The 26,206-nt window shown below is 43.1% G+C and overlaps 1 protein-coding gene across 2 annotated transcripts in view; it reads right to left on the reverse strand.

Annotated features, from left to right (window-relative positions):
* Positions 1 to 26,206, reverse strand: part of STAM (signal transducing adaptor molecule) — a 54,820-nt gene that overhangs the window by 12,694 nt on the left and 15,920 nt on the right. For both annotated transcript variants that reach the window (XM_083189336.1, XM_083189337.1), the window contains exons 2-10: positions 24,331 to 24,415; positions 20,983 to 21,058; positions 19,863 to 19,958; positions 16,472 to 16,618; positions 15,315 to 15,405; positions 12,339 to 12,525; positions 4,501 to 4,595; positions 1,451 to 1,539; positions 99 to 186 (exon numbers count right to left, since the gene is read on the reverse strand). In XM_083189336.1, coding sequence (XP_083045462.1) covers positions 99 to 186; positions 1,451 to 1,539; positions 4,501 to 4,595; positions 12,339 to 12,525; positions 15,315 to 15,405; positions 16,472 to 16,618; positions 19,863 to 19,958; positions 20,983 to 21,058; positions 24,331 to 24,415 — 954 coding nt within the window. The remainder of the gene's footprint in view (positions 1 to 98; positions 187 to 1,450; positions 1,540 to 4,500; positions 4,596 to 12,338; positions 12,526 to 15,314; positions 15,406 to 16,471; positions 16,619 to 19,862; positions 19,959 to 20,982; positions 21,059 to 24,330; positions 24,416 to 26,206) is intronic.

Raw genomic sequence — 26,206 nt, forward strand, 5'->3', positions numbered from 1 at the left:
GCTTCCATGCCTTATCTGACACAGGTGTATGCAGACAACGAGGACACAAGGGGTAAGATCCCCACCAATGAAACATCTAGAGCATTATTGAACCTCACCTTCGAGATGAAGTAAATCGGCTGGGTCTGGCAGCCCATCGGTGGGATCTGCACTTTGCAGCATGTGTAGTAATTGATTCATTTTATCCTGCAGCAAGGCGCATGAAACGAATGGTGAGTCTCAGAATGCCCAAGGCAGGCAGAATAATGATGTAAACAATACACAGGCAACTAAGATGGGAAAAGCTACTTTACGCACACAAAAGGTATTTATAATGTGAACAATTCTGCATGCAGCCATTACAGACACTCATCAGAGCTGGATTTAAGGTCAGACTTAAATTACTTTAAGGTTACTATTCCCTACACATATCTGGCCAATGCTTTCCACCATACTAGGAAGGAAAGACTGCAACGAACACACAATGGTTCTGGACGCCAGAGCTGTCCAAAGATTTATCTGTCCAATCTGTCTGACGGAAACAAAAATCTGGTAATCTATGGGAGCACATGAGAATCGGAATTTGCTCCCAAACACAGAGAACAGACAATGGTCATTCAGGCAAATTGGTTAAATCCCTTTGATTTAATAAAGTTATACGAACAATCATGTTGGCCCATTTTCCAGTGTTTGGGAGTGAATGGTTGAATTTCATATGCTTCCATACATTAGCCGATTTTTGCTCCTCCCATAGAGATTGAACAGATAAAGCATTTATGCCCCTTTCACACTAGCAAGCTGTGTCGCACCCTGGATTTTGTAACTGGCTTGCGACCCACTTGCCAGCGCTTTCACACTACCTCACCTGACCTGGAATAAAGCAGGGCGGGTAGAGTCATCGGGAGGTGGGGCCAGAGCGGCACTGGGAGATGACAGCACCTTTACACTGCAGTGAACAGGACCTGGGTCGCGTCGACCCGGGTTACCTTTTCACACTGCCCCTGGAAAATCTTTCTGGACCCTTTCCCACGGACCAATTTCCTGGGTTGTTGCGCATTCACGTGCAATAACCCGAGAAATATTTGTCAGTGTGAAAGGGGTATTGGGTGTGTACCCAGCTTAGGTGCTAATAGAAAAGACAAAATGTCTCAGTACAATACATAACAAGCTTACACATAATACCAATGGCCAGGAGAAAAAGACTAATAAACAATAGTTAGGACCATGGCCTATGGGTTATCCAAAAAAAACGAAGACCCCGCCACCGCATCCAATAAACAAACATTTGGAAAAGGAACCAGCCACCAGATATGGGTGACCAGCAAGTGTTAACCAATAGGCAGCCTGCATCAAGTGATCCTTTAACAAGTATGCATGGGATCAGAAACATTGCATATTGCTTTGTATATAAATGCTGTTCATTGCAGGAGATCAATCAAATCGATAGATAATAACCTTAAGTACTATTTACCTCATCGATATACACCGGTTCCGGCTCAGGTTCTATGGTCTCTACTTGCACTTCATCACTAAATTGGACCGTTTTCTTTTCAGTCTTCACTGAAACACAAACACAAAAGACATTAGCCCTAGTGTGTAAGTGTATGTGTGTACACGCTGACTAGATCACCACATACAGGAACTTGTAGGAATGGCCACAGTATTCCCCTGCTCATCATTGTCTGCATCAGCGGGGGGTGAAAATCCCATTGCTGCTGCTGTTCCGTACACAGCTATTCCCAGTTGCAGCTGTGGGTAGCTGAACTAAGGCGCTCGCCGGCGGCATCTCGAACATGCCACATGCCTGCTAAAATGCACCATTGATTAGCAGTCCTATAATTGCTCAAAGCTCGATATAGCCATTGTAACCGAGTGCATAGATGCAGGGGAATATTCAATCACCGGCGAGCATCTCCCGTCGGGCCCTATTCAATGCAGTCTTCCCCGACAGCATTGAGCAGGATATCTCGGCAAAACGAGCCAGACATCGCAAGCTGTCGGGCTCATTCTGCCAAGAACGGCCAGCAAGTGACGGCCTCTTTCCGGCCGCAACTCGTGACCACGCCCCCTTCTCGCTACACGGCAGGTGGGACATTGAATCCCGCCTGCATGTTCTCGGTCGAGATGACCGAGAACAGGACTGGGTCACGGCGGTCAAGCAAGCTCGACTGCTGTGACCCTCACATTGTATACCCCCTGCAGTCTCAGTCACGTCTCCAGAATGGTTGCAGAATGCTTACTTCTGACTAGGCCTGATTCATAGGTGGACGCAGAAGGGCTTGCAGCAAGGTGTCTAATGCCAAGTGCTGTCTGGGACTTTATGCCGCTAGAAAGTGCTTCCCTGGTGAGACGCCAGCCTTTGTTGCACCACTGCAGGTGCAGTTCCTCAGTCTGAGTTTGGCCTCCGATGTGCGCAGTTGAGCATCGGTGTACACAACCGGTTTCACCGATATGCAAGAGAAACCCCCAAGACAATTCCCTGTGCGCACCTGAACCTAGAACTGCGACTCTGTGTGGGCACAGCTGCGATGCATGCGGAGTAGATTTTTAAGCAAGAGCTTTAACATTACTGGCTCATAATCCTCTTTTTATTTGATTAAAGAAATTTTCAGAAAGAATTCAGCACACACATAAAATGCAATTGGGTTCACAATAAAAATGAATAATCCCATAAGGTTATCGAACCTTGGGGTGATTCAGGTTGGTTTGCAAAGCACATTTGATTTTATAATGGACAAAACCATGTGCACTGCAGGTGGGGCAGATGTAACATGTGACTCTCAAAATCCAAGTGACTGTCACATTTAAGACATAATGTAATGCTCTGGACACTGCTAAACAAACTTATTTTCAATCTCTCATCTCTTCTCATGCCACTAACCCCAAGCGACTCTTTAATACATTTAAATCACTTCTTTACCCTCCCCACCCACTAATATCAGTGCACAAGAGCTTGCTTCCTTCAAGGAAAAGATTGCTAAAATCAAGGATGAAATGGCATGCTCCTCTGACTTGCTTACTTCCCATCCTGAGCCCTTTGCCACGTTCTCCTCATTTGACCATACAAGTGAGGATGAAGTATCCACACTCTTCTCATCCTCCTACTCCACTTACTCTCCTCTTGATCATATACCCTTACAACTCAGTAAAGCTCTGACTCCTGTGCTTATCCCAAGCTTACCTAAAATCTGTAACCTCTCTCTATTGGTGTCTTTCCTTCTCTGTTGAAACATGCACTTATTACTCCCATTCTAAAAATACACAATACTGATCCAAACTGTCTCTGTAACTACTGTCCTATGTCTCAGCTCCCATGCCTCTCCAAGCTACTTGAGAGACTTGTCTACTCTCGCCTCACACAGGGGCAGATTTATTAAGCTTGGTGAAGTGATAAAGATTCTGGTTTTTATCACCGGCCAATCAGCTCATAACTGTGAAGTTACAGGCTTGGTTTGAAAAATGACAGGTAGGAGCTGATTGGCCGGTGATAAAAACCAGACACTTTATCACTTCACCGATCTTAATAAATCTACCCCCTAGTGTCTTAACTCCTACAACTTATTGGACCCACTTCAGTCAGGCTTTCGCTCTCAACACCCCACAGAGACAGCACTGACTAAAGTAGTCAATAATCTGGCCACTGCTAAATCTAAAGGCCATTTCTCACTACGTATTCTTCAAGATCTCTCAGCTGCCTTACACTGTCGACCACTCTCTTCTCATACAAACACTACAATCCCTAGGTCTTCAGAACCTTTCTTGGTTCTCTTCCTACTTATCTAATCGCTCTTTCAGTGTTGGCTTCTCTGATTCTACCTCCTCCTCACTACCTCTGTCGGTTGGAGTTACACAAGGCTTAAGGTGCCCATACACTAGTAAGATTTATCTGCAGATCTGGCTGGTTGGAACAAAAACATGGTTGTGGATGAGTTACAGTTTTCCAGCATTTCCAAGCAAATGGTCAACTGTCATTTGCTCTCATCCATAACCAGGTTTTTGTTCCACCCAGACAGATCTGCAGATATATATCTGCGTGTGTATGGCCACCTTAAGGCTTAGGTACCCTTCTTTTCTCAATCTATACTTCCTCTCTTGGCAAACTAATCAGCTCTTTTGGATTCCAGTATCAGCTGTACGCTGATGATATTCAAATCTATCTATCCTCGCTGTATATGAAACTATAAATAAATAAATTAAATAAATAAATTAATGAATGCAGAGCGAGTTAGATTCAGGTGTTATTTTGTTTCTGTGCAGTGTAAATACTGACTGATTTATTTGGACACTGAAATATAGATATCAGTTTGAAGTACAAACCCCACCCAAATTCTAACTCTCTCTTACAAGTTACATCTGCCCCACCTACAGTGCACATGGTTTTGTCCATTAGCAAACCAAACGTGCTTTGCAAACCTGAATCTGAATGATCCCCCTTGTACACTAGATTCCGCTCATTAGTACTATAGGACAGTAATTTATTTCCTGCAATATTATTATTTAATATGATAAAGCATTACTTACTCATCTCTGGCTCAGCTGTGAGGTCTGCGGTGACAAAATTAGAAGGAAATAATCCAATGCCTTCATTTGTTTCCCCTTTCCACCAGTTTGGATCACTGGAATGAAGAGCACAGTATGTTAAATACTATTTGACTGAACTATGGATGTTTTCATTTTCAGATTTTACTAACTACAAATGTATAAGAAAGCACATCCTATATGCTCTTACAGTATTGCGTGAGGAGAGAGTGAGCGACCCGCACCATATATGGTACGTAGGATGTTTATGTGGGTTTTTAGTGTGTATGTGAATGGCAGTGAGCCCACCTATGGGAAGTTTATTATATATAAACACTTTCCTCCTAGGTTAAGGGTGCTGTCTACTGATTAGTAAATATGAGTTCATGTAGAAAAGAAAAAGCAAATCAGTTTCACTGTGACTCACTCCTAATTCACACAATGTCAAAGTTGACTAAAATACAAATATATCTTTATTGAATAATTTATAGTAATTAGTATCACTTACAGGTCATAGTTATTTAAGTAGTAATTTTAAATTTTTAATATTTATTAACCCCTTCCCGACATTTGACGTACATTTACGTCATGGTCGGGAAGTACTTCCCGACACATGGCATAAATGTACGTCATGAGTTCAAATTGCCACCCCGTCTCGAGACGAGGTGGCAGAGGGACAATGTCTGCTGTCCCTGACAGCAGACATCCTTCCTCATTGCCCAGGGGGGGCAGCGATGCCTCCCGTCTTGGGCGATCGCTGCTATTGGCCGTTAAAAAGTTAATAGCCAAAAGCACCGTTGAAATGCATTGAGTCTAAAATTTAGACTCTGCTGCCCCCTAGCGGCCAAAAAAAATAAAGGCGGTTTAAATAATGATTTAAAAATAAAAAATAGATATGGTCTTTGTTAGTTATTAACTATTTTGAGTGATATGATTATTTGTCTCACAAGCAGAAAATGGAACATTTTGCAAATAGCAAAATGGAACATTTTTTCACGACACTTTGGTATTTTTCCCCCCCCAAAAAAAACTGTATCGACCAAATTTCACCACTAATTTAAATTACAATGTGTCACGGGAAAACAATCTCAAAATCACTGGGATAAGTAAAAGCAAAAAAAAGTTATACCCACTTAAGTGATACATGTCAGATTTGAAAAAAATGGCTCGTCAGGAAGGCAAAAACTGGCTCTGTCAGGAAGGGGTTAAATAATGTTTGACCCGATAATATGTTTCCCTGTGTCAGGGATTATGATGGCGAAAATGTTAAAATAAGAAGAATGATAGGTATAGAGAAAAAGAAATTTGTAGAAAGATTAAAATTGTTCTCTGTTGGCCGTTAGTATAGAATATTTCTGAAATAATTCCTGTTAATAATTGAGGTAAGTATAGTGCATAGTGTAAGTTGAAATGTAATAATAAATGGGTTTTTATTCCCAACTCTGCAGCTAATATCGTCTTGTCTTGCGTGCTCTTTATTACTTTATTGATTAATCAATCAAGGTGACACATTCACTGTATTGCTACCACCATGGAGTGTGTGCTATGTTGGTGCAAGCTTAATCACGTTGTTACTGTGTGTGCGTTATTTGGATCACACGTCTGCTAAACCTTAGCACTTAAATGGGCTTAAATATCATGTGTACCCCGAGGTTAATATTTCCTTCTCAGAGGGGATTTACACTATTCACATGTGTGCATTAATTCAAGAAGTGCCCATGGGCCAGGTGAGTATCAGATAGGAGAAAGGGTGGTGACCTGCCGTACGGCCTAGTGCACCATCTCTATCTTCAAATCCTATTAATCAAATCTCATAGTCACATCCATATGAGTAGGTGCATTAATTAACTGTCAGTGCTTCTTATGTCACTATAATAAGTAGCTGCGCTCCTTATTGCGCGTCTCTTTGCATGTGTTCTGGCGTGCATCTGGCATGTATTCAGTAAGATACACCGTGCATATCTGTTGCTGTGATGCTCATATAATAACGCGTTGTCATGTGTGCGTTAGAACCACATCTGTAATGTTTTAAGCATTCACAGTTATCTCAGCAATTGGCTTAGAGCAAATTGTCCCGTCTGTACTGCATGTATTGCAATCAATACTGCATGCAATAAATTATTCACAGCAAATTGTCCAATTTGTACTGTGTATATTGCAACTGATCATACATGCAATTGTTGTTTAGATATATTCATGCAGATTGATAAGAGCACATTGCACAGTCTGTACTGTATGTATTACAGCCAATCATATACGCAATTAAAGTTCAGATATATTCATGCCTGACTGGTCAATTAATGCCCGTTCTGCAGGATGTATTTTATATATCAGTAATATTCTGAGATTAATCCAATTTCATGTTATTACATGCTTCTGGCTACCATCTAGATATTTGCAAAGCGTCACGGTTGTTAGGCGTGAATTGATGTCACTTTATTTCGAGGTTGTTATTACCAATTACTGGGTGAACAGTTCATAACTTATGCCTGCGCCCAGTATTAATAGCGCTTCTAATCTGTGTGTTTTATAAACACTTCTGAGATATAGATGCGCCGGAGCGCTCTCAGAGAGCTGAGCAGTCCGCAGCCCTCGCTTGGGTCACCGAGCTCTGCCTGTATTGCAGCGTCTCGCGTGCACCCCGCTATCCCGACTGAGACACACGCTGTGGTAAGCGCTGCTACACGCTGCGTGTTAGATACAGAGTTACTGACACATAATTACATTTGGATACATTTCAACTAATACATTTAACGGTTACAACAGAGCGAGCTGCCGATGCGCATTTCGCCTGTGTCGGCTTTTTCAAGGCTCTAGATAACAACCTCGAAATAAAGTGACATCAATTCACGCCTAACAACCGTGACGCTTTGCAAATATCTAGATGGTAGCCAGAAGCATGTAATAACATGAAATTGGATTAATCTCAGAATATTACTGATATATAAAATACATCCTGCAGAACGGGCATTAATTGACCAGTCAGGCATGAATATATCTGAACTTTAATTGCGTATATGATTGGCTGTAATACATACAGTACAGACTGTGCAATGTGCTCTTATCAATCTGCATGAATATATCTAAACAACAATTGCATGTATGATCAGTTGCAATATACACAGTACAAATTGGACAATTTGCTGTGAATAATTTATTGCATGCAGTATTGATTGCAATACATGCAGTACAGACGGGACAATTTGCTCTAAGCCAATTGCTGAGATAACTGTGAATGCTTAAAACATTACAGATGTGGTTCTAACGCACACATGACAACGCGTTATTATATGAGCATCACAGCAACAGATATGCACGGTGTATCTTACTGAATACATGCCAGATGCACGCCAGAACACATGCAAAGAGACGCGCAATAAGGAGCGCAGCTACTTATTATAGTGACATAAGAAGCACTGACAGTTAATTAATGCACCTACTCATATGGATGTGACTATGAGATTTGATTAATAGGATTTGAAGATAGAGATGGTGCACTAGGCCGTACGGCAGGTCACCACCCTTTCTCCTATCTGATACTCACCTGGCCCATGGGCACTTCTTGAATTAATGCACACATGTGAATAGTGTAAATCCCCTCTGAGAAGGAAATATTAACCTCGGGGTACACATGATATTCAAGCCCATTTAAGTGCTAAGGTTTAGCAGACGTGCGATCCAAATAACGCACACACAGTAACAACGTGATTAAGCTTGCACCAACATAGCACACACTCCATGGTGGTAGCAATACAGTGAATGTGTCACCTTGATTGATTAATCAATAAAGTAATAAAGAGCACGCAAGACAAGACGATATTAGCTGCAGAGTTGGGAATAAAAACCCATTTATTATTACATTTCAACTTACACTATGCACTATACTTACCTCAATTATTAACAGGAATTATTTCAGAAATATTCTATACTAACGGCCAACAGAGAACAATTTTAATCTTTCTACAAATTTCTTTTTCTCTATACCTATCATTCTTCTTATTTTAACATTTTCGCCATCATAATCCCTGACACAGGGAAACATATTATCGGGTCAAACATTATTTAATAAATATTAAAAATTAAATAACTATGACCTGTAAGTGATACTAATTACTATAAATTATTCAATAAAGATATATTTGTATTTTAGTCAACTTTGACATTGTGTGAATTAGGAGTGCGTCACAGTGAAACTGATTTGCTTTTTCTTTTCTACATGCTCTTACAGTATGTAGGATTGTTATAGAGCACCCCTTATTATTGTTCATTCATATTGCGCCGGGTTCTGCAGAACCTCGCAATATATAAATGAGCAAAAAACAAATAAATTACAGTACAAGGCAATTTAGGACAAGTACATGGTAAATAAGGAAGTATCAGAGGACAGGACAACAGAGCGGATATCAGGGTGGCAGAGATATTTATATATTCTAAGAAAAGTACACAAGGATCACCAATACTGTATGTGTGCGCCTTTATCAGAAGCTCTACACAGCCGTAGTCCGTTATACATACATCTAATGTAGCGCACTTCTATTAGTGGCCCGTGGTCTTGTTAAAGCTGCAGTACCACAGACAGAATCTATATGCTTAACATCCCACTAACATGGACTAGAAACGGTGGCTGCTGCATCCAGCCATTCTTCCCAAGGGTGATGTAGTTGGCATCCTGACTGATTGGATGCCAGCGGTCACAAGACCAGCACCAGGATCATGCCAGCTGTCTGAAGGCAGACGCTGGAATTCTAAGAAATGCAGGGTTAGGCTGCGGAACTGAATGTAAGGGTTATTTAAGTGGCATTCAGGATGTTGGGGTCGGCATTCTGATCGCCGATATCCTGTAGCCAACCTTTCCAAGGCCTTGCAGATTCGGTTTCCCCTACCCATTAATAAACATTTCCCATAGATGTAACCATGCTCAACGTTGCTGCGCCAACCGCCATGCCCGACTCCCGTGGTGACTGGCACGATCCCCTCGCCATGCATCTAATTTGCTCCTGCAGTTCATAGAAAAGCATTGAGTGGCAATGTCGCAGTGTTTAGAGTTCGTGGCACGGGTGCAAATTTGGCACAACAAACGGGCACAGCGATGAGCATGGCTACATTCGTATGTATTTCCCTGCAGACGAACTTCCATTTATTCTACTCCGAAACTGCTGATAAAACTATAATGCAAGCAAAGGTCTGATAACAGAAGGGAGGATGAGAGGATGATGGGAACGGACCACCAATAACATCTGCTAGGTATAAACTAAAACCTCATACTCTTAATAAGACCATTATTTGTTTATAGGGGCTAGCTTTGGATAATCAAATTTATTTTATAGTACACAAAAGGACAAATGGAGGTAAGCTATTGGCTGTGGCCCATCTGAACCAAAACAAATCTGTAACCACCCTTCCCCTATGTGTACGCTCTGTGCAGTACGGCAGGGAAGCCCTGGGATACAATGTCTGCTTTCTTTTGGGCATTAAGGGGGTGTATTCAATCTGAGCCAATATTTCCCAATGGGAAATATCGTCACTCGCCTACTTAATTCTGCAGTTATCGACCGCACTGAAGGGAGTCAGATCCAACTTTTTTAAAAGTTGGATTTGTTTTGTCGGAATTAGCCGCAAATTGATTCATGGACTTTCAACAGTCCGCTGCCGATCCACAGACTTTTTACAACACTCGACAGTCAGAACATTGAAATCCGACTGCCGAATCGGACGAAAACCCGGTCCGGTATTCCAACTGTCGGGAAGTTCCTTCATTTGGAATCAAAATGATTTGTTACGCCAGTGGTTCCCAAAATGTGTGCCTAAGCACCCTGGGGTGCTTCTGGACACTTGGAGGGGTCCAGGACCAGTTCACATTATTTAAGGCCAATGTAGTAGACAAACCCAGTGCTGGTCGCTGCCAATTATAACGGATATGGACAAACCGAAGCAAATCTTGTTCATCACCACATATCTGACCCTAAGGATGACCCAGAAACACAATCTACTGGTTTCAGAATGTTCTTTTATCTGCTACTGTAGGCGCCATGGTTTAGGAAAGTTTGGGAACCCCTGTATTACACAATAGTATTCAGGAAGTCCTAACAAAGCCTTTGATAACTAATCACACTATTCATATGGCTTTCTGTAGATGCAACATCTACATAGGCCAGACCACCATTACTATACAGAAGTCTTATATTATTGCAGGATCAATGCATACACGAATAAAGCAAATGAGTGCTTTCATATTACAACCAGTAACCCCTATTTAAGGAGAAGGGAGATAGGAAAGAGCTTCTATACAGCATTCCATAATGAAGCACACCTCCCCTAGGAGGAATGTTCATCTACTATGGCATTTCCTGGATCAGAGGCCATGGTCTGCCTGACCTATATCTATAGAGGAAGGGGAACATACCACAATACCACAGGAAGTACCATATACATCTCACTAGTGCTAATGTGTACTGTCCATACATAAAAAGGCAAGACAAAATTTAAATAAAGAAATAGCGAACGGGTTTCAATTCCAGACACACAACATGATGATTTAGATTATTAGATTATAAATTATCATGTATTATTATTTCAGAATATGAAATACAAACTTTCTTGTGATATTAGGCATTGGGTTATAAGTGCTAAATTATAGCATGGACTAAGGGAAACCGCCCCCATCTTTGATACTCCGCAACAAAGGAATGAGTGAGTTCCTAAAATGGTAAAGGGCACTTAAAACCCATTCACATTAATGGGAGTATTTAGAACTATTAAATTAGCGGGTATTGTATCAAGCTGTGAAAATAGTGGAGAAGATTAGTGTTCATTCTAGCACCCACCATATTTGAAAAACCATGCAGTTCCTCTTCCCTGCCTGGGGTGTCGCTGTCTGCTGTTTGTGTTTCTAGCACAGGGTGGTCTGTGTATCAGCACTGATATGCAAACCAGACCTGTGCTAGAAACACCACAGCAGACAGCGACACCCCAGGCAGGGAAGAGGAACTGCATGGGTTTTCAAATATGACAGGCGCCAGAATGAACACTAAAGATGTAAACCAAAAAACAGCTTCTAACCTTCATTTCTAGAACGTTGCAGACACGCTCCGGCATAACCGCTGCTGATGGACACCACTTCCCTGCATGTCCTGCTACAGTTCTAGCACGCCTTCTCAACAAACCTGGCATGCTAGAGCTGTATGCTATGTCTGGAGGGCAACAAACTGCCTAAACCTGTTACATAATGTACTTGATAAATGGTGCCTTCGAAGCAGATTGGTTGCCATGGGCAACTTTGCCAGTGCTTGATCCATGACACTCTTATACTCCATTCATACTGCAAACGCCGGTGTCCCTCCCGGGATTAGGACACGGGTCCATTCCAAGAGCGACCCGGCATAAACGGTAAGCAAGCTTGGGGGCGTGACATGTGACAGTGCGTTGTCAAGGGGCGGGGGAGGAGGAAGATCCCAGGAGCAACCCTGGTAGCTAGCAGGATTGAACTGCTGGGACTCATTCAAACCAGCACTGCACCCAAGTTGTTCTCGGGGCGAACCTAGAAAAAAAGGCTGGTGTAAATAGGGTAGAAGTCTACTCTTGCATCTGTGTTTATGTTACTGGGCAGCAACACCCATTATACAGAGTTTAACCCTTCTTATAACCTGGGTGGAATTTCTGGGTTGGTCGACCCAGGTTATAAGCTTTGGTGCTTTCACACCGCACCTCGACCAGGGTGGACACGTCACCAACCTGGCAATAACCCTGGTTTAATGTGAAAGCTCCTTGTCCAACCTGACTTTACGATGTGAAATGTTAGGTTTCATTGGAGAGCTACAGATATATTGTAATCCCGGACCCACCTGTCATCCAGCACTGTGACTATTTCCCCAGCTTTAAAAGTCAGCTCGTTATCCTCTGCAGCCTCAAAGTCATAGATGGCCTGCACCTTCCTCCCCTCCGACTTGTGATTGGTTAGGAAGCTGGTGCTTGGGTACAGACTGGACACGGTACTTTGTGGTTTCTGTTCTTTTAGTGATAATTCAATCGCTGCAAAGTGAGAGGAGAGATATGAGTACAGCCAAACAATGCTATGTAACCACAGCAGCGATGGATAATTGTCCTGCAGCCAAACAGAGGGGTCACACTCATCTTACTGTAAATTAGGAGGACACTAACGAACACCGTACAGCCATTGACAGATGGGTTTGTGTTGTTTATTTAATAGAAAGACAGAGATTGTCAAGAAGCACACTTGTTGTATTAGTCATTATTATGCATTAGATGTAGGATAGAGAGGGAGGGAGAACCGCAGGCTACCTTTACTCTGTTTGGTAGTAAACAAGTGATATTGCATCACTCAGCCATTATGTTCTGTAACAAGTGAGTGAGGGAGAAACTGCTCCGTCACTTACTGGTTCTGTAAGCACAAGTAGGCCATAGGTGTGGGCTATAGCAGGAGCACAGAACAGGACCCCGGGCTTATGGCCAAAATGCCCTGTGTTTTGAGACAACCTGTGGGTCTGGCTGCAGACCAAAGCCTGTTGTCTCCCCACAGGTCTTCTGCTGCTATCTGCAATGACTGCAGCAATGTGATCACAGCTGTGGGACACAACAGGGACTAACACTGCTAATGCTGCCCACAACTTCAGGGAAGCTCCCTCCTTCTTCTGCTGATCGACACTGTAAATAGATGAAATCTTGGGCCTGATTCTGACCTAAAAGCAGGACAAATTTGTTCTTAAAAAGGGGAAAACCATGCTGCACTGTGTACAGTAACATTCATAGAGAGTGTTAGATTTGGGGGAGTTATGGCTGTTTTAAATTTACACTTCAATTTAGATTTCAATTTGAACACACCCCCACCTAAATCTAACTCTCTCTGCGCATGTTACATCTGCCCCACCTGCAGTGCACACGGTTTTGCCCATTTCGAGAACTCGAATGAGATTTTTATTTTTTTAGTTCAAATCCACCATGTTTATTTTTCCATGCGGTACGAGCTTCGATGTAGTGCGCATCACAAGGCAAAATAGTACGTGCAGCCGGGTAGTTTTGTACCACATCGCATCGTGTCTAGTTCAAATCGCAGCCTGTGTGGGGAATCATATGCGATATGTACTTTACATATTTAAATGATATTGTAGTGTAATCCAAATAGCACAGCACACATTTCACATCAGAAAATGCAGGGAACCACCCGGGAATACGGCCAAGTGATCATGCCGGGGCATTCCCGGGTTGGCCCCTTTCACATCAGAAAAGTCCCTTCATTTTCTGGTGTGGGGAGGAAGCGGGTAGGAGGTGGAATGGCGGTAGAGGCAGTGGACAGTAGATAGTACTCAGCCCAGTCCTCTGTGCAGGTTGGGGATCCACACAGGTGGCGGGCGCAGATGACAGGTCAGACAGCGGGCGCAGATGACGCAGCTCACCAGCTGCAGTGAGGGTGCCGGAGAGCTGCGTCATCTTCATCTGCTTCCGCCACCTGTGTGGATCCCCAGCCTGACAGCACGCCCTGAGGACCGGCAACCTGGCTGAGTACCACTACCCCTTTCACAAAGGCCAAGACCCAGGGAACAACCCTGCTCCCTAGCAGGATTGAAATCCCGGCAAATTTTCCCAGGATTTTGGCCTGGGAACCTTACACACCAGCGCCGGGAATTTAGGCTGGTGTGACCGGAGTATTATCTGTAATGGATCACGCTGCAGTTGGATACGGTTAGAAAATGGATAAAGCGATCAGTACTCGCCCAAATGGTAAAGGTATAGTTATGCCCCGTGCACACTATATGATATACAGCACCGCCAATATGGTTGCCTCAAAACAAACAATCCACGGGGTAAAAACTGAACAATATCCTTAACGATATCGTTCAGTGATGTCACCGGCAATCCAGCCACTGACATTATTAGATTTGACTGCAAGTTCAAACGAAAGGGGATTTAGTATGAAATCCCGGCGGTCGGGATCCCGGCGTTCAAAATCCCGGCGTTCAAAATCCCGACGCCGGAATTCCTACCGCCGAAATCCCGACACGCAGCGGGCCCGGTGCCTCGCTACGCTCGGCACGCTAATTTATTCTCCCTCCAGGGGTGTCGTGGACACCCACGGAGGGAGAAAGTGTCGGGATTCCGGCGACGGGATTCTGAACGCCGGGATCCTGACCGCCGGGATTTTGACTGCATCCCACGATAGGGGCTATCGTTAATGAGAGTGCATCATCAACAATATAGTGGGTACACGCAGAACGATATGCACGATGATATCGTTAAAGATATGGTTATCACAAATCGTATAGTGTGTCTCCACCTTATCAGAAAAAACATTGCAACATATTAGCTGTATTTTGCAGGAAATCTTCCAAAAAACAGACATGATTGTCAGATGATTGCTGCAAAAAGGAGGTATCCCCAGAAGGTATTTACGGGTGATTGAAGCAGATACTGGGGTTAGTCACTGCGGTCCCTGCAAATGTAAGCCCCATAGGTTTCATTATAGGCTAAATTCTGACATATACGGAGCTTGCCTGCACTGAAAGCTATCCTTATTAAACTAGAATTATCAGGGCTCAATAGCAGTTATTAATAAATATGCCCCCCTGTGAGTAGTAAGTACACCAAGTTCTAGAAAGAAAGCACAGCAGCCATAGACGGAGCAGGCCAAGGACAGGAGACAGGACCAGGAAGCCGGTATTACTAGATTATAGAATGTCTCTTATTCGCCAACTGACATAATGGGTTATTCAAATTAATTGCATTGTCTCATCATTGTACTCCATGTGACTTTCTGGCATATACTAATGACACATGTCATGTACGAAGCACATCACGGTACTTGCCCTTTGCCAGATCTTCCTCCTCCTTTTTAGTGGCTGCTGTGCCCGGGTCTTTGGTGACCAGTGCCGGGCTGGCTTTAGCTTGTTCTGCTGCCTGTAAATAATGAAACCACACTTAGATAGAAGGAGGGACAACAGAGCTCTTCTTCCACAAGTGCAAGCAAAGCCTTACCATTACCCAGGCATTGCGTGCCTCCTAGGAGATGCAGCGTGATACCCGCTAACACAATGGGCGACGGAGCCTGCGTGCTTAAGTACAGATCACACATCGCTGACAGGTGTAGAACATTAGGTCGACCACAGGAAGATTGACATGCATGAGGTCGACAGGCCAATGCTTGACACTCAAAAGGTTGACATGGCTTTAAGTTGACAGGGTCATTATGTTGACACAAGCATTCGGTCAACCTGTGGAAGTTCGACAGTCAAAAAGTAGACATTGGGTTTTCACTTCTTTTTTTTGTCTCAAATGTCAACACAATCGACATGGACACCGTATCGTGCACCGCCAATGCGCTCACCATGCTTCGGTCACGGTACCTCGCTAGGTCGCCATGCTTCGGGCACACTGTTCTATTCTCCCTCCACACCATGGTGGATGGTAGGGCATGAAATACTGCCTGCCAACACATGTCGGCTCAAAGAAAAAAGAAAAAAAATGTTGATCTTTTGACTGCCGACCTTCCCCATGTCGACCTAATGACCTAAAGCCATGTCGACCATTGAGTGTGTCGACCTAAGGCCTGTCGACCCAGTGACGATATACCAGCACCGTATATACTGCATGCAGTATCTATCTAGGTCAGGTGATGGCACCATCGCTCGGGAGTATACAGATCACTTAGAAATAGGGCTAAAATCACCCGGTGCTATTACTAAACAAGTAAGGAAGTAAAGTTGGTATGATGCATTTAAGCTGTGATAGGATTAGGCAAATGTCTGTTATTTATGAAAGGTAAGGAACCACTCTGGGTTTAAATGTATCAAACCTTATAAAGAGGACAGTTGGGACAATGTCCAGCTATCAATTATCTAGTACACTGTATCAACTGACAGGCGGAATCTGATTGGTTGCGATGAACAATACCTCTGCTTCACCTCTATAGAAGGTATTGCAGGTTAATACACATCACACCAGGGACGGACAAGGTGGCCACTACCTGAGATCCAATTGCAGGGAAGTTTACTCCTTGCTCCTTCAGGTTCTTTATCATGGCTGAAATGAGACTAAGTTGTGGATCAGTCTTGAATTCCTCAGCCCATTCCACCATCAGAGCTTTTAACTTTTCACAGACTTTTGGGTGACCCTGTAGCCAATGGAAATACAAACATTTATAGAAAGTGAAAAAAAAAGACAGTTCCTCATTTTAAACCACAGCCTAAATGAGAATGGCGGCAGTAACGTCCCATAACCAGATTTCTCTAAATAGCCAGAAGCGCGACTGAGAAGCCTTACACCAACAACTGGCACAACAGGTAGCTCCTCCACACAGCACCATCTCCAGTAACCCATATACCATAGAAAGCTCCTCCACACAGCACCATCTCCAGTAACCCATATACCATAGGTAGCTTCCCCCAAACAGCACCATCTCCAGTAACCCATATACCATAGGTAGCTCCTCCACACTGCACCATCTCCAGCAACCCATAAACCATAGGAAGCTCCTCCACACAGCACCATCTTCAGTAACCCATATACCATAGGTAGCTCCTCCACACTGCACCATCTCCAGTTGCCCATATACCATAGGTAGCTCCCCTACACTGCACCATCTCCAGTAATCCATATACCATAGGTAGCTTCCCCCACACTGCACCATCTCCAGTAGCCCATATACCATAGGTAGCTTCCCCCACACGGCACCATCTCCAGTAACCCATATACCATTAGGAGGCTCTCCCCTACGATGCACCAGCTCCAGTAACCCATACACACCTTTGGACAGGCATGGCCAAACTGCGGCACTCCAACTGTTGTAAATCTACACATCCCAGCATGCCTTGCCATAGTTTTAACATTCCTTAATAGCAAAACTGTGGCAAGGCATGATGGGACTTGTAGTTTCACAACAGCTGGAGGTCCATAGTTTGGCCAGGCCTGCCATAGGTAGCTCCCCCACACTGCACCTCCAGTATCCTACTATAAAGTTTCAAACAAAAAAATATATAATATGGCCACTGGGGGTCAGTGTTTACTGTCCATCAAAGGATGCTTTGATGTGCTTTAGAATTTATTTTGACAGCATGCAAGATTCAGAACCACTGAGCCTAGCTGTTCTGCCCTAAACACATGTACACTTAGACACTAGGGCAGGGATGGGGAACCTTCAGCCCTCCAGCTGTTGAATACCAGCATGCCCAGCTACAGTTTTGCCATTTAAAACTATTGCAAGTCTTTCTAGAATGTGTAATGCAACAACAGCTTGAGTGCAAAAGATTCCCCATCCCTGCACTATGGTAATTTTTTTATCAACCTACCATTATATATTTGGTTTGTCAGAGGAAATCCATACAAGTACATGGAGAATATACTCCTCCCACACGGTTACAGCAGTGGTGGGAAACAAACCCATGACCTCAGTGCTGTGAGGCAGTAATGCTAATTATTACACCACCTGTACTTTGTATGAGATGTCAATAACTGCAGATAACTACACAAAAGAATTGGCTTCTCAAAACAGCCATGTTCCATAGGTTTCATTAAACATCGTAAGTTTGAATATAGAGTGAAATATTAATTTAGAAACAATTCTCCTACAGTTGTGCTCATACTGTAAGTTTACATACCCTAGCAGCATTTGTGATTTTCTGGACATTTGTCATGGTTAGTGGTTGGATGAAGCCATTTATTGTCAAACAACTGTGTTTACTCTTTTTAAAATCATAAATGACAACAGAAACTACCCAAATGACCCTGATCAAAAGTTTACATACCCTGGAGATTTTGGCCTGATAACAAGCACACAAGTTGACACAAATGGGTTTGAATGGCTGTTAAAGGTAACCTTCCTCGCCTGTGATCTGTTTGCTTGCAATCAGCAGGGGAGCCGAGAGAGGGGGGGGGGGAGAAAGCGACATTTTGGGGGCGTGGCCTAAGTGTGGGAGGTTCCACAACACACACTTAAGCCACGCCCCCAAAATTTTACCGGGGCCCGGCATTCCTCTTGGCTGCCCTGGTAATCAGTGTGTGTATAAAACATCCAGTGCTGCACTGACGTGTCTGGATTCAGAGTCATGGGGAAAGCCAAAGAATTGTCAAAGGATCTGCGTGAAAAGATTGAACTGTACAAAACAGGATAGGGATATAAAAAGATATCCAAGCAATTGAGAATGCCAATCAGCAATGTTCAAGCTCTAATTAAGAAGTGGAAAATGAGGGATTCTGTCCAAACCAAATCACGTTCAGGTAGACCAGTGGTCCTGAGGACCGAGGTTGAGAACCACTAAGGTAGACCAACAAAAATTTCAGCAACTGCTGCCAAGAAATTGCAGCGCGAACAAAGAAAAAATCCACAAATAACTTCAGCTGAAATACAGGACTATCTGAAAAAAAGTGGTGTGGTTGTTTCAAGATGCACAATAAGGAGGCATTTGAAGAAAAATGGGTTGCATGGTCGAGTCGCCACAAGAAAGCCATTACCACGAAAATGCCACAAAGCATCCCACTTACAATACTCCAAACCGCACAGAGACAAGCCTCAAAACTTCTGGAATAAAGCCATTTGGAGTGATGAGACCAAAATTTTACGTTTTGGCCACAACCATAAACGTTACATTTGGAGAGGAGTCAACAAGGCCTATGATGAAAGGTACACCATTCCTACTGTGAAACACCGAGGTGGATCGCTAATGTTTTGGGGATGTGTGAGCTACAAAGACACTGGTAACGTGGTCAAAATTGATGGCAAGATGAATGCAGCATGTTATCAGAAAATACTGGAGGAAAAGTTGCACTCATCAGCCCGGAAGCTGCGCATGGGACGTACTTGGACGTTCCAACATGACAATGATCCAAAACACAAGGCCAAGTCGACCTGTCATTGGCTACAGCAGAATAAAGTGAAGGTCCTGGAGTGGCCATCTCAGTCTCCTGACCTCAATATCATTCAGCCACTCTGGGGAGATCTCAAACGCAGAGTTCATGCAAGACAACCCAAGAATTTACAGGAACTGGAGGCTTTTTGCCAAGTAGAATGGGCAGCTTTACCATCTGAGAAAATAAAGAGCCTCATCCACAACTTCCACAAAAGACTTCTAACGGTCATTGATGTTAAAATGTTAAATACACGGTATTAAGAACTGGGGTATGTAAACTTTTGATCAGGGTCATTTGGGTAGTTTCTGTTGTCATTATGATTTAAAAAGAGTAAACACAGTTGTTTGAAAATAATGCTGCTTTCAGACCGCATAACTGGCGGGTATGTAAACTTATGAGCACATCTGTATATACACGGATATTACAGTTTCATTCAGCATTTGAGCAATGACAGAATGCTATGGATGTGGAAGTGTACAGAGCCACGATGGACCCTGGGGCAGCCGGCTTACCTTATTTAAAACACTGCTAACTTCACTTGCAAAGTCTCTCGAGCACACTTCTAAGTGAAATATCTTCCCACAGTTTGACACACATGCGCCCAGTAGCTGAAATATAAATTAACTTGTAATAAAGCCACAAGACACTAATATATGATGGATTGAGCCACAAACATTGCACAAAGGGTTACAAGAAAATGTATTCCGTCTAGGTGGCTTGCACCCAGTTCCGATAAAATTCCCTTGCCTTGAATATCCAGTCGGCTTTATATACATAAAATCATTTGAAAGTGGATCACAGAATGCTGCAAGATTTTGAGTGTTCACCCACAAGCCACAGTACTTAGAGAGAGGCAGCCTTGGCATCACCAGCGGAAGCAGCAATTTCAAGGACTGAGACAGTATTACAGCATGCAACGCAGCATATCAATTCATTAGGAACCAGTGACATCACTGAGTATAGGAGGGGTGTATTTCTAATGAAAGCACTCACAGAATGCGCTCAGATACTCGCTGGGCCCACAAAATGGTTGCCTCCAATAGACAGACAATTAGTGCAAATGTGTTTTAGTATGCTTAGATTAATTCTGGAGGAAATTGGTCTATGTCAGGCATGTCCAAACTATGGCCCTCCAGCTGTTGTGAAACTACAAGTCCCATCATGCCTTGCCACAATTTTGCCAATAGGGAATACTTAAACTATGGCAAAGCATGCTGGGATGTGTGGTTTCACAACAGCTGGAGGGCCACAGTTTGGATATTGCATGGTCTATGTAATATGGATTATTTTTTTTTGTATTTTTGAGATGGTCACCAGGAATCAGCTTGCTGGAAAGTTTGGATGAGATTTACATATGGACATAAAGACACAGAAACATTCCATTGTGTCTTGGTAGCGTGCAATACCATAGACTTGCATGAGTGTTGGCATGCGTTCGACTCCCATTTACTTCAATAAGACCCAACTCAGATGTAGACTCGCTAAGCAACAAGGCTGTAACGGGACACATCTGCATAAGATTTATGAACGTAGTGTACCATCCTTCCCTTTATCTATTGCATGCAGGTTATTGCTAACAGTGCTATTTCCCAGCTTTCCCTTGAATCCACATATCACATCACACACACTTACTGTTAGCGCCTGCATTGCTACGTGTGGGTCCTTGTGGTTCACTCTCTTCATAATCGAACGGAGACAATCTTTAGGCCTAAAAATAGAGACAAACCAGCCCTGGAATCAGATTTCATCTCAGATCTATATTTATTCACTTCAACAGTGAGATTTATAATAATAAACTCTAAAATATATTCCTACAGTCCAGTAAAAACGTGCGGTAAACAATTTAGGACTTTTAGGGTGGAATTCAATTATGTGTGGTAATTAAAAGCAGAGTGTGAAAAATCATGATTTAAATAAAAAAATAATTCTATTTTTATTTAAAGTGGATTTAAAAAAAATGTAAGTAAACAAACTAAACAATAAAGTTATTTTGAATAGTGAGATTTAAATGACTTGACAGCGTCACCATGAGTCATTGCACAGCAAAGTACACACAAATCACACACACACTGTAAAAGGGAAAGAAACTGGAATAAGTATCAGCGTGGCAGAAAACTACTGCACGTGTGGGACAAAAAAATATCCACACAGATGTCAAAGTAATCGCAGTGTGACGGACCGGAAGCTGGCATTTAGGGGCAGGAAGATGTCATTTTCTGGGTGTGTTTGTGAAAATGTAGGCGTGCCAGTTGTGCGAGTTGATCTATGACGTCAGGAATGACCACTACCAGCCTGATTATTGAGCAGATTAGTGGAAGCCATAGACTGGCACAGATGGGAAAAAAAAAACTTTTGGTGGTTCGGTGTTTTGTGAATACATCGCTATTTGCAATGCAGTCACAATTTTGGTTTTTCTGTGATTCTGTCTTTCTGGTGGCTTTCTACTTGCAATCTACTGCAAATTCTCCTATTAGCAGTCTATGCAGAATTAGGCCCCAAATGTGGAAAATATTCTTTGTCCTCAAGATGATGATGATGCAGCTGTCCACAATTGCTCTACAGCTGTCTACAATATTGTCATCACAAGCTGCAGGTTCTGAACCAATGTGCATTTTTCACCTATTGGTACCACTGTTGGCACAACACCATGGTCAAACAAAAGGTCATTACACAGGGAACTTGACTAAGGTTCATTTCAATTGGAACTTGGAACTTGACTAAGGTTCATTTCATTTGGAACTTGACTAAGGTTCATTTCATTTGAATGGGAATATTTTTCTTCGAGAAACTTAAAGGTGGCTATATTGTGCGGTTTTTTTGTGTGCAATGCGTGCTCCTGCGCACATCCCATCTCATAGTTAAAAAAGTATGTGCTGCACATACTTTTTGAATGACCTTCAGATCGCATTGCATGCCAATCACATGCAATAAGCACACCGTGTATGGGCACCTTAAGAGCTAACTTTTCTTCTGCAGTTAAATGGCTATTCGATTGCACTCCCGTTATTGGGGAATTTGTATTTTTTTTTTTGGCATCTCTTCATAGAATTAAACAAAAACCCAGATAAAGGACTGCTGGCAGGGATTAATTAAATAGCCCAAGGGGATCAATTAGGCCCATGTTTAAAAAAAAAAAAAAAAAAAAAAATGCACATATCGGGGGTTTGTGATCAGGAAAACCCATGAATCCTTCAGTTTCCATGGAACCAGTTGATTTCCGAGCCGGAATTCTTTTTAGGTAGGGAGGATGGGCTTACTTGCCTTACCCACACCACAGGCATATTAGTCAGCAATTAGCCACAAGGTTTATTGAATGGCCACCTTAGTAACTCATTTTATTTTGACGGATAGCGGAACCCAACATAAGCTCTTATTCTTGTGTACATGGAACTTCCCTCCACCGCCTACTTTGCGTTTCTCTTCTACACAGGAATACGGACACCAGAATATCATAGCACTGGCTAGCTGGCAAAGTACTTACCCACCCTACCCCAGGGCAATGTGCAATCAATAAGAAATAGTGTCCTAGTTATACAATTGCCCTGTTGCAGATTCCGTAAAGGAGGATATCGAACACTCTAAAGAGGACAGGTGGACATGTTGCAATAGCAACCAGATTGTAGCTTTCATTGGACTAGTACGTTTATAAAGGATAGCTATAATCTCATTGGTTGCTTTTAGCAACACTTCTGCTGCCCATACATGGTCTGATGAGATGCTCACTCCCGTGCACATCCCATTGCACAGCACATAAAGTATGTGCTGCCTGTACTTTTTGAACTAGGTCGTATTGCATCAAGTTCAAAATGCACTGTGCTTTAGCACATCACATGCATTCTGAACTAGATGCGAAGCAATCTAGTTTAAAACGTACGGTGCACATTGCACCGTGTATGGGTGCCATTCCTCTTTAAAAAGGTTTGATAAAATCTCCCGCTAGGTCAGGTGAGTAAAAGCAAGTCCCACAGTGCAGTTAATGTATTTTATTATTTATTTATTACATTTCTTATATAGCGCACACATATTCCGCAGCGTTTTACAGAGTGGAGCTTACAATCAGTGGGGAGATTTATTTTATTTATTTATTTATAGCGCTCCGCTATAATACTTCTTGCTTCACCTCATTAACAAGGCGAAGCAGGAGGGGAGACCGACAAGATGTATTAACATCTTGTCTGCCGAAGCGGGGTAGCGCTTCCCCCCCCCCCCACCGGCGATGTCCCCTCCTTCCCCCCGGTCGGCTGGACTGGGCATGTCCGGGATCTGGCTACTCAGGCGAAATCCCCAGCACAGCCCAGAGCTAACAGCACTGTCCCTGCTGCTAGCAAAGCCAAAACCAGCATCGGGCAGAACAGTCAGCGATGCTGACCGTTCATACATTCTTCCTGCTATCATTTAGATAGCAGCACCGATATGGACAGGGGCGCTGTCATTTACAAACGATTGAGCCTTCATAAATGGGGGAGAAGCGGTATCAGTGTACGTAACGTGCGCTGATACCCCTTCTCCCCCATAACAATCTTTTATACATCTGCCCCTATATTCCCTACCACATGTACACGCGCACACACAGACATTCTAGGGTAAATTTTTTGAGAGCCAATTAACCTACCAGAATATTTTTGGATTGTGGGAGGAAACCAGAGTACCCGGAGGAAACCCACGCAAGTACGGGAAGAATATACAAACTCTGCAGTTAGGACCATGGTGGGAATGGAACCCATGACCTCAGCGCTGTGAGGCAGTAATGCTAACCACTACACCATCCTTACGGAGTCCATATAGAGCAGATGTTGCACACTGGTTCTAGATGATCAGGAGGCATAGCAACAAGTAGTCCAAACATACACTTTAACACGAGGAAAGGGAGTTATACAGTACATGGCCAGCTTCCGTTCTGTGATCCTAGTCTACCCATTCAGGTCTGCTTCTACATCCACCATAAAAGTGGGAGCGCCCACTAATTAATCTCACTCTTACCCTGTCCGCGACTGTCCGACTTTATCACACAGGTCCAGGATAAGACCCCAGTCCTCAGCCGTGTTCAGCTCGCTTGTTGCTTTCTCTGTCACAGAAAACACAAAAGACTCATTTTACTTTGATGCCTCGGACTTCATTAGTGACCAGTCCTTTTAGCATAACTAAGCTAGGTCACCATAGCATGACCAATAACAGCACTCAAACAGCAGTGGATAACATGAAAGGTCATTCGGGACATGGTCTTGGAAGGATTGGAAGCTTTGAGATAACTGAACAAACATTGTACCTATGGGCTGTTTCACATGCTCCGGCTGACGCCGGGCGGCGAAACCCCACACGGACAAAAGCCGTGCCATACTCAGTAGTTAATAATGGACAGGATTGTGTCCATTCCCATGGGATGGTCACGGCCCGGCTGTGGCCACCCCCCATTGTAAACTTCTGTGCACGGCACAGCTGCTTGGCCATGCGGGGTTTCGCCGCCTGGCGGCTGCCGGTGTGTTTGTGTGAAAGGGGCCTATATGTGAAAGCAGGGGCAATAGAAAAACACAACGAATAAATAGTAATTATTGTGGACAAGTTAATGCCTGCGCTATTCTTTATTTAAAAAGCCAACGATAATTAGGAGCTTGCTAACAACGTAAACAAATTAAAAGTTTATTACACTGTATGACATGGGTATATATACACTTATGTTTACTGTATATATCTTAAGGACAACCTAAATGGCACTATTGATGAGTATGAAAGTATGAAAGGTCTAGTGTAGGTACACACCAGAACAACCATGATCGTGCGACGATTGTGAAACGATTTCCTGAAATCGTATGATGGTCGCACAATTGGACTGTATCTCAATCCAATGTTGATGATAAATCTTTAGTGCAGCAGGTAAAATCTCCAAAGCAACCAATGACCAGCGGGGATACGCACTGTATAGGAATCTCACTGAAAACATGTACAATTCTGCTCTTTTTACATACAATCGTCGTTAGAAGTGTCGAAGTTGGGGGGGATTGAGCACAAATCGTTCTTGTGTGTACACAGCATAGGAGACAACCATGAAATCGGGTAAATCAGGGAGGATTTGTGGTGGCTGAGGAGGAGATGGAAGGGAGAGTGGAAAGAAATAAGAGATATATGAGGATGCATTGACTGACCGCTTTAGAGGTGAGGGTCAGAAGTCTGAAGTGGTAAGAAAGGAAAAGGGAGACAGTTCTCTGTGTATGGGGAGAGTCCACATCTGACAGGAATAAAATAAATTCACGGGGCAGATTTAAGAAAGCCAGAACTACTCACTAAAGGCTCTGTATGCAGTCTATGGAGGTGATGGCAGCTGTATCGAGCTGGAAAATGGGCAGCAGCTGCCACTTAATGGAAAAAGCCGCCATATTTACTTCACAAGACATTTTTCTTATCAGCATTACGATGTTCACCTCAGCATTTACATCACAGAAAACAATTGTTCTCGTGGGTAATTGCATCGGGGTAGGGGGCTTTCCAATTAGCCTCACACAGGCGGAATCAGCTTTCCTTTTTCTACAGGATATAAATTTAAAAAATATATATATTAATTAAAAACATACAGGTGTGTGTGAGGCTTATTGGAACCCTCCGCCCCCCAATACAATTATCCACAGGAAATTGCCGCTGGTAATTGGATACAGCAATATATACATTTATATACTGTATATACACTCATGAAAGCATTTTATATATGTATACAAAATCAACCGTTTTTCGTAAAAAAAAAACATTTTTCCATGTTCCATACCCCTTAACAATGTACACCACTACATAAGTGTCTTATGTGAGGAAGTACATATAGAAGCAATAGGCAATACAGGGTGAGCCGACTCACAATAACAGCCACAAA

Source organism: Crinia signifera, chromosome 5 (assembly GCF_055691185.1).
Source record: "Crinia signifera chromosome 5, ASM5569118v1, whole genome shotgun sequence".
NCBI classification, from domain to species: domain Eukaryota; kingdom Metazoa; phylum Chordata; class Amphibia; order Anura; family Myobatrachidae; genus Crinia; species Crinia signifera.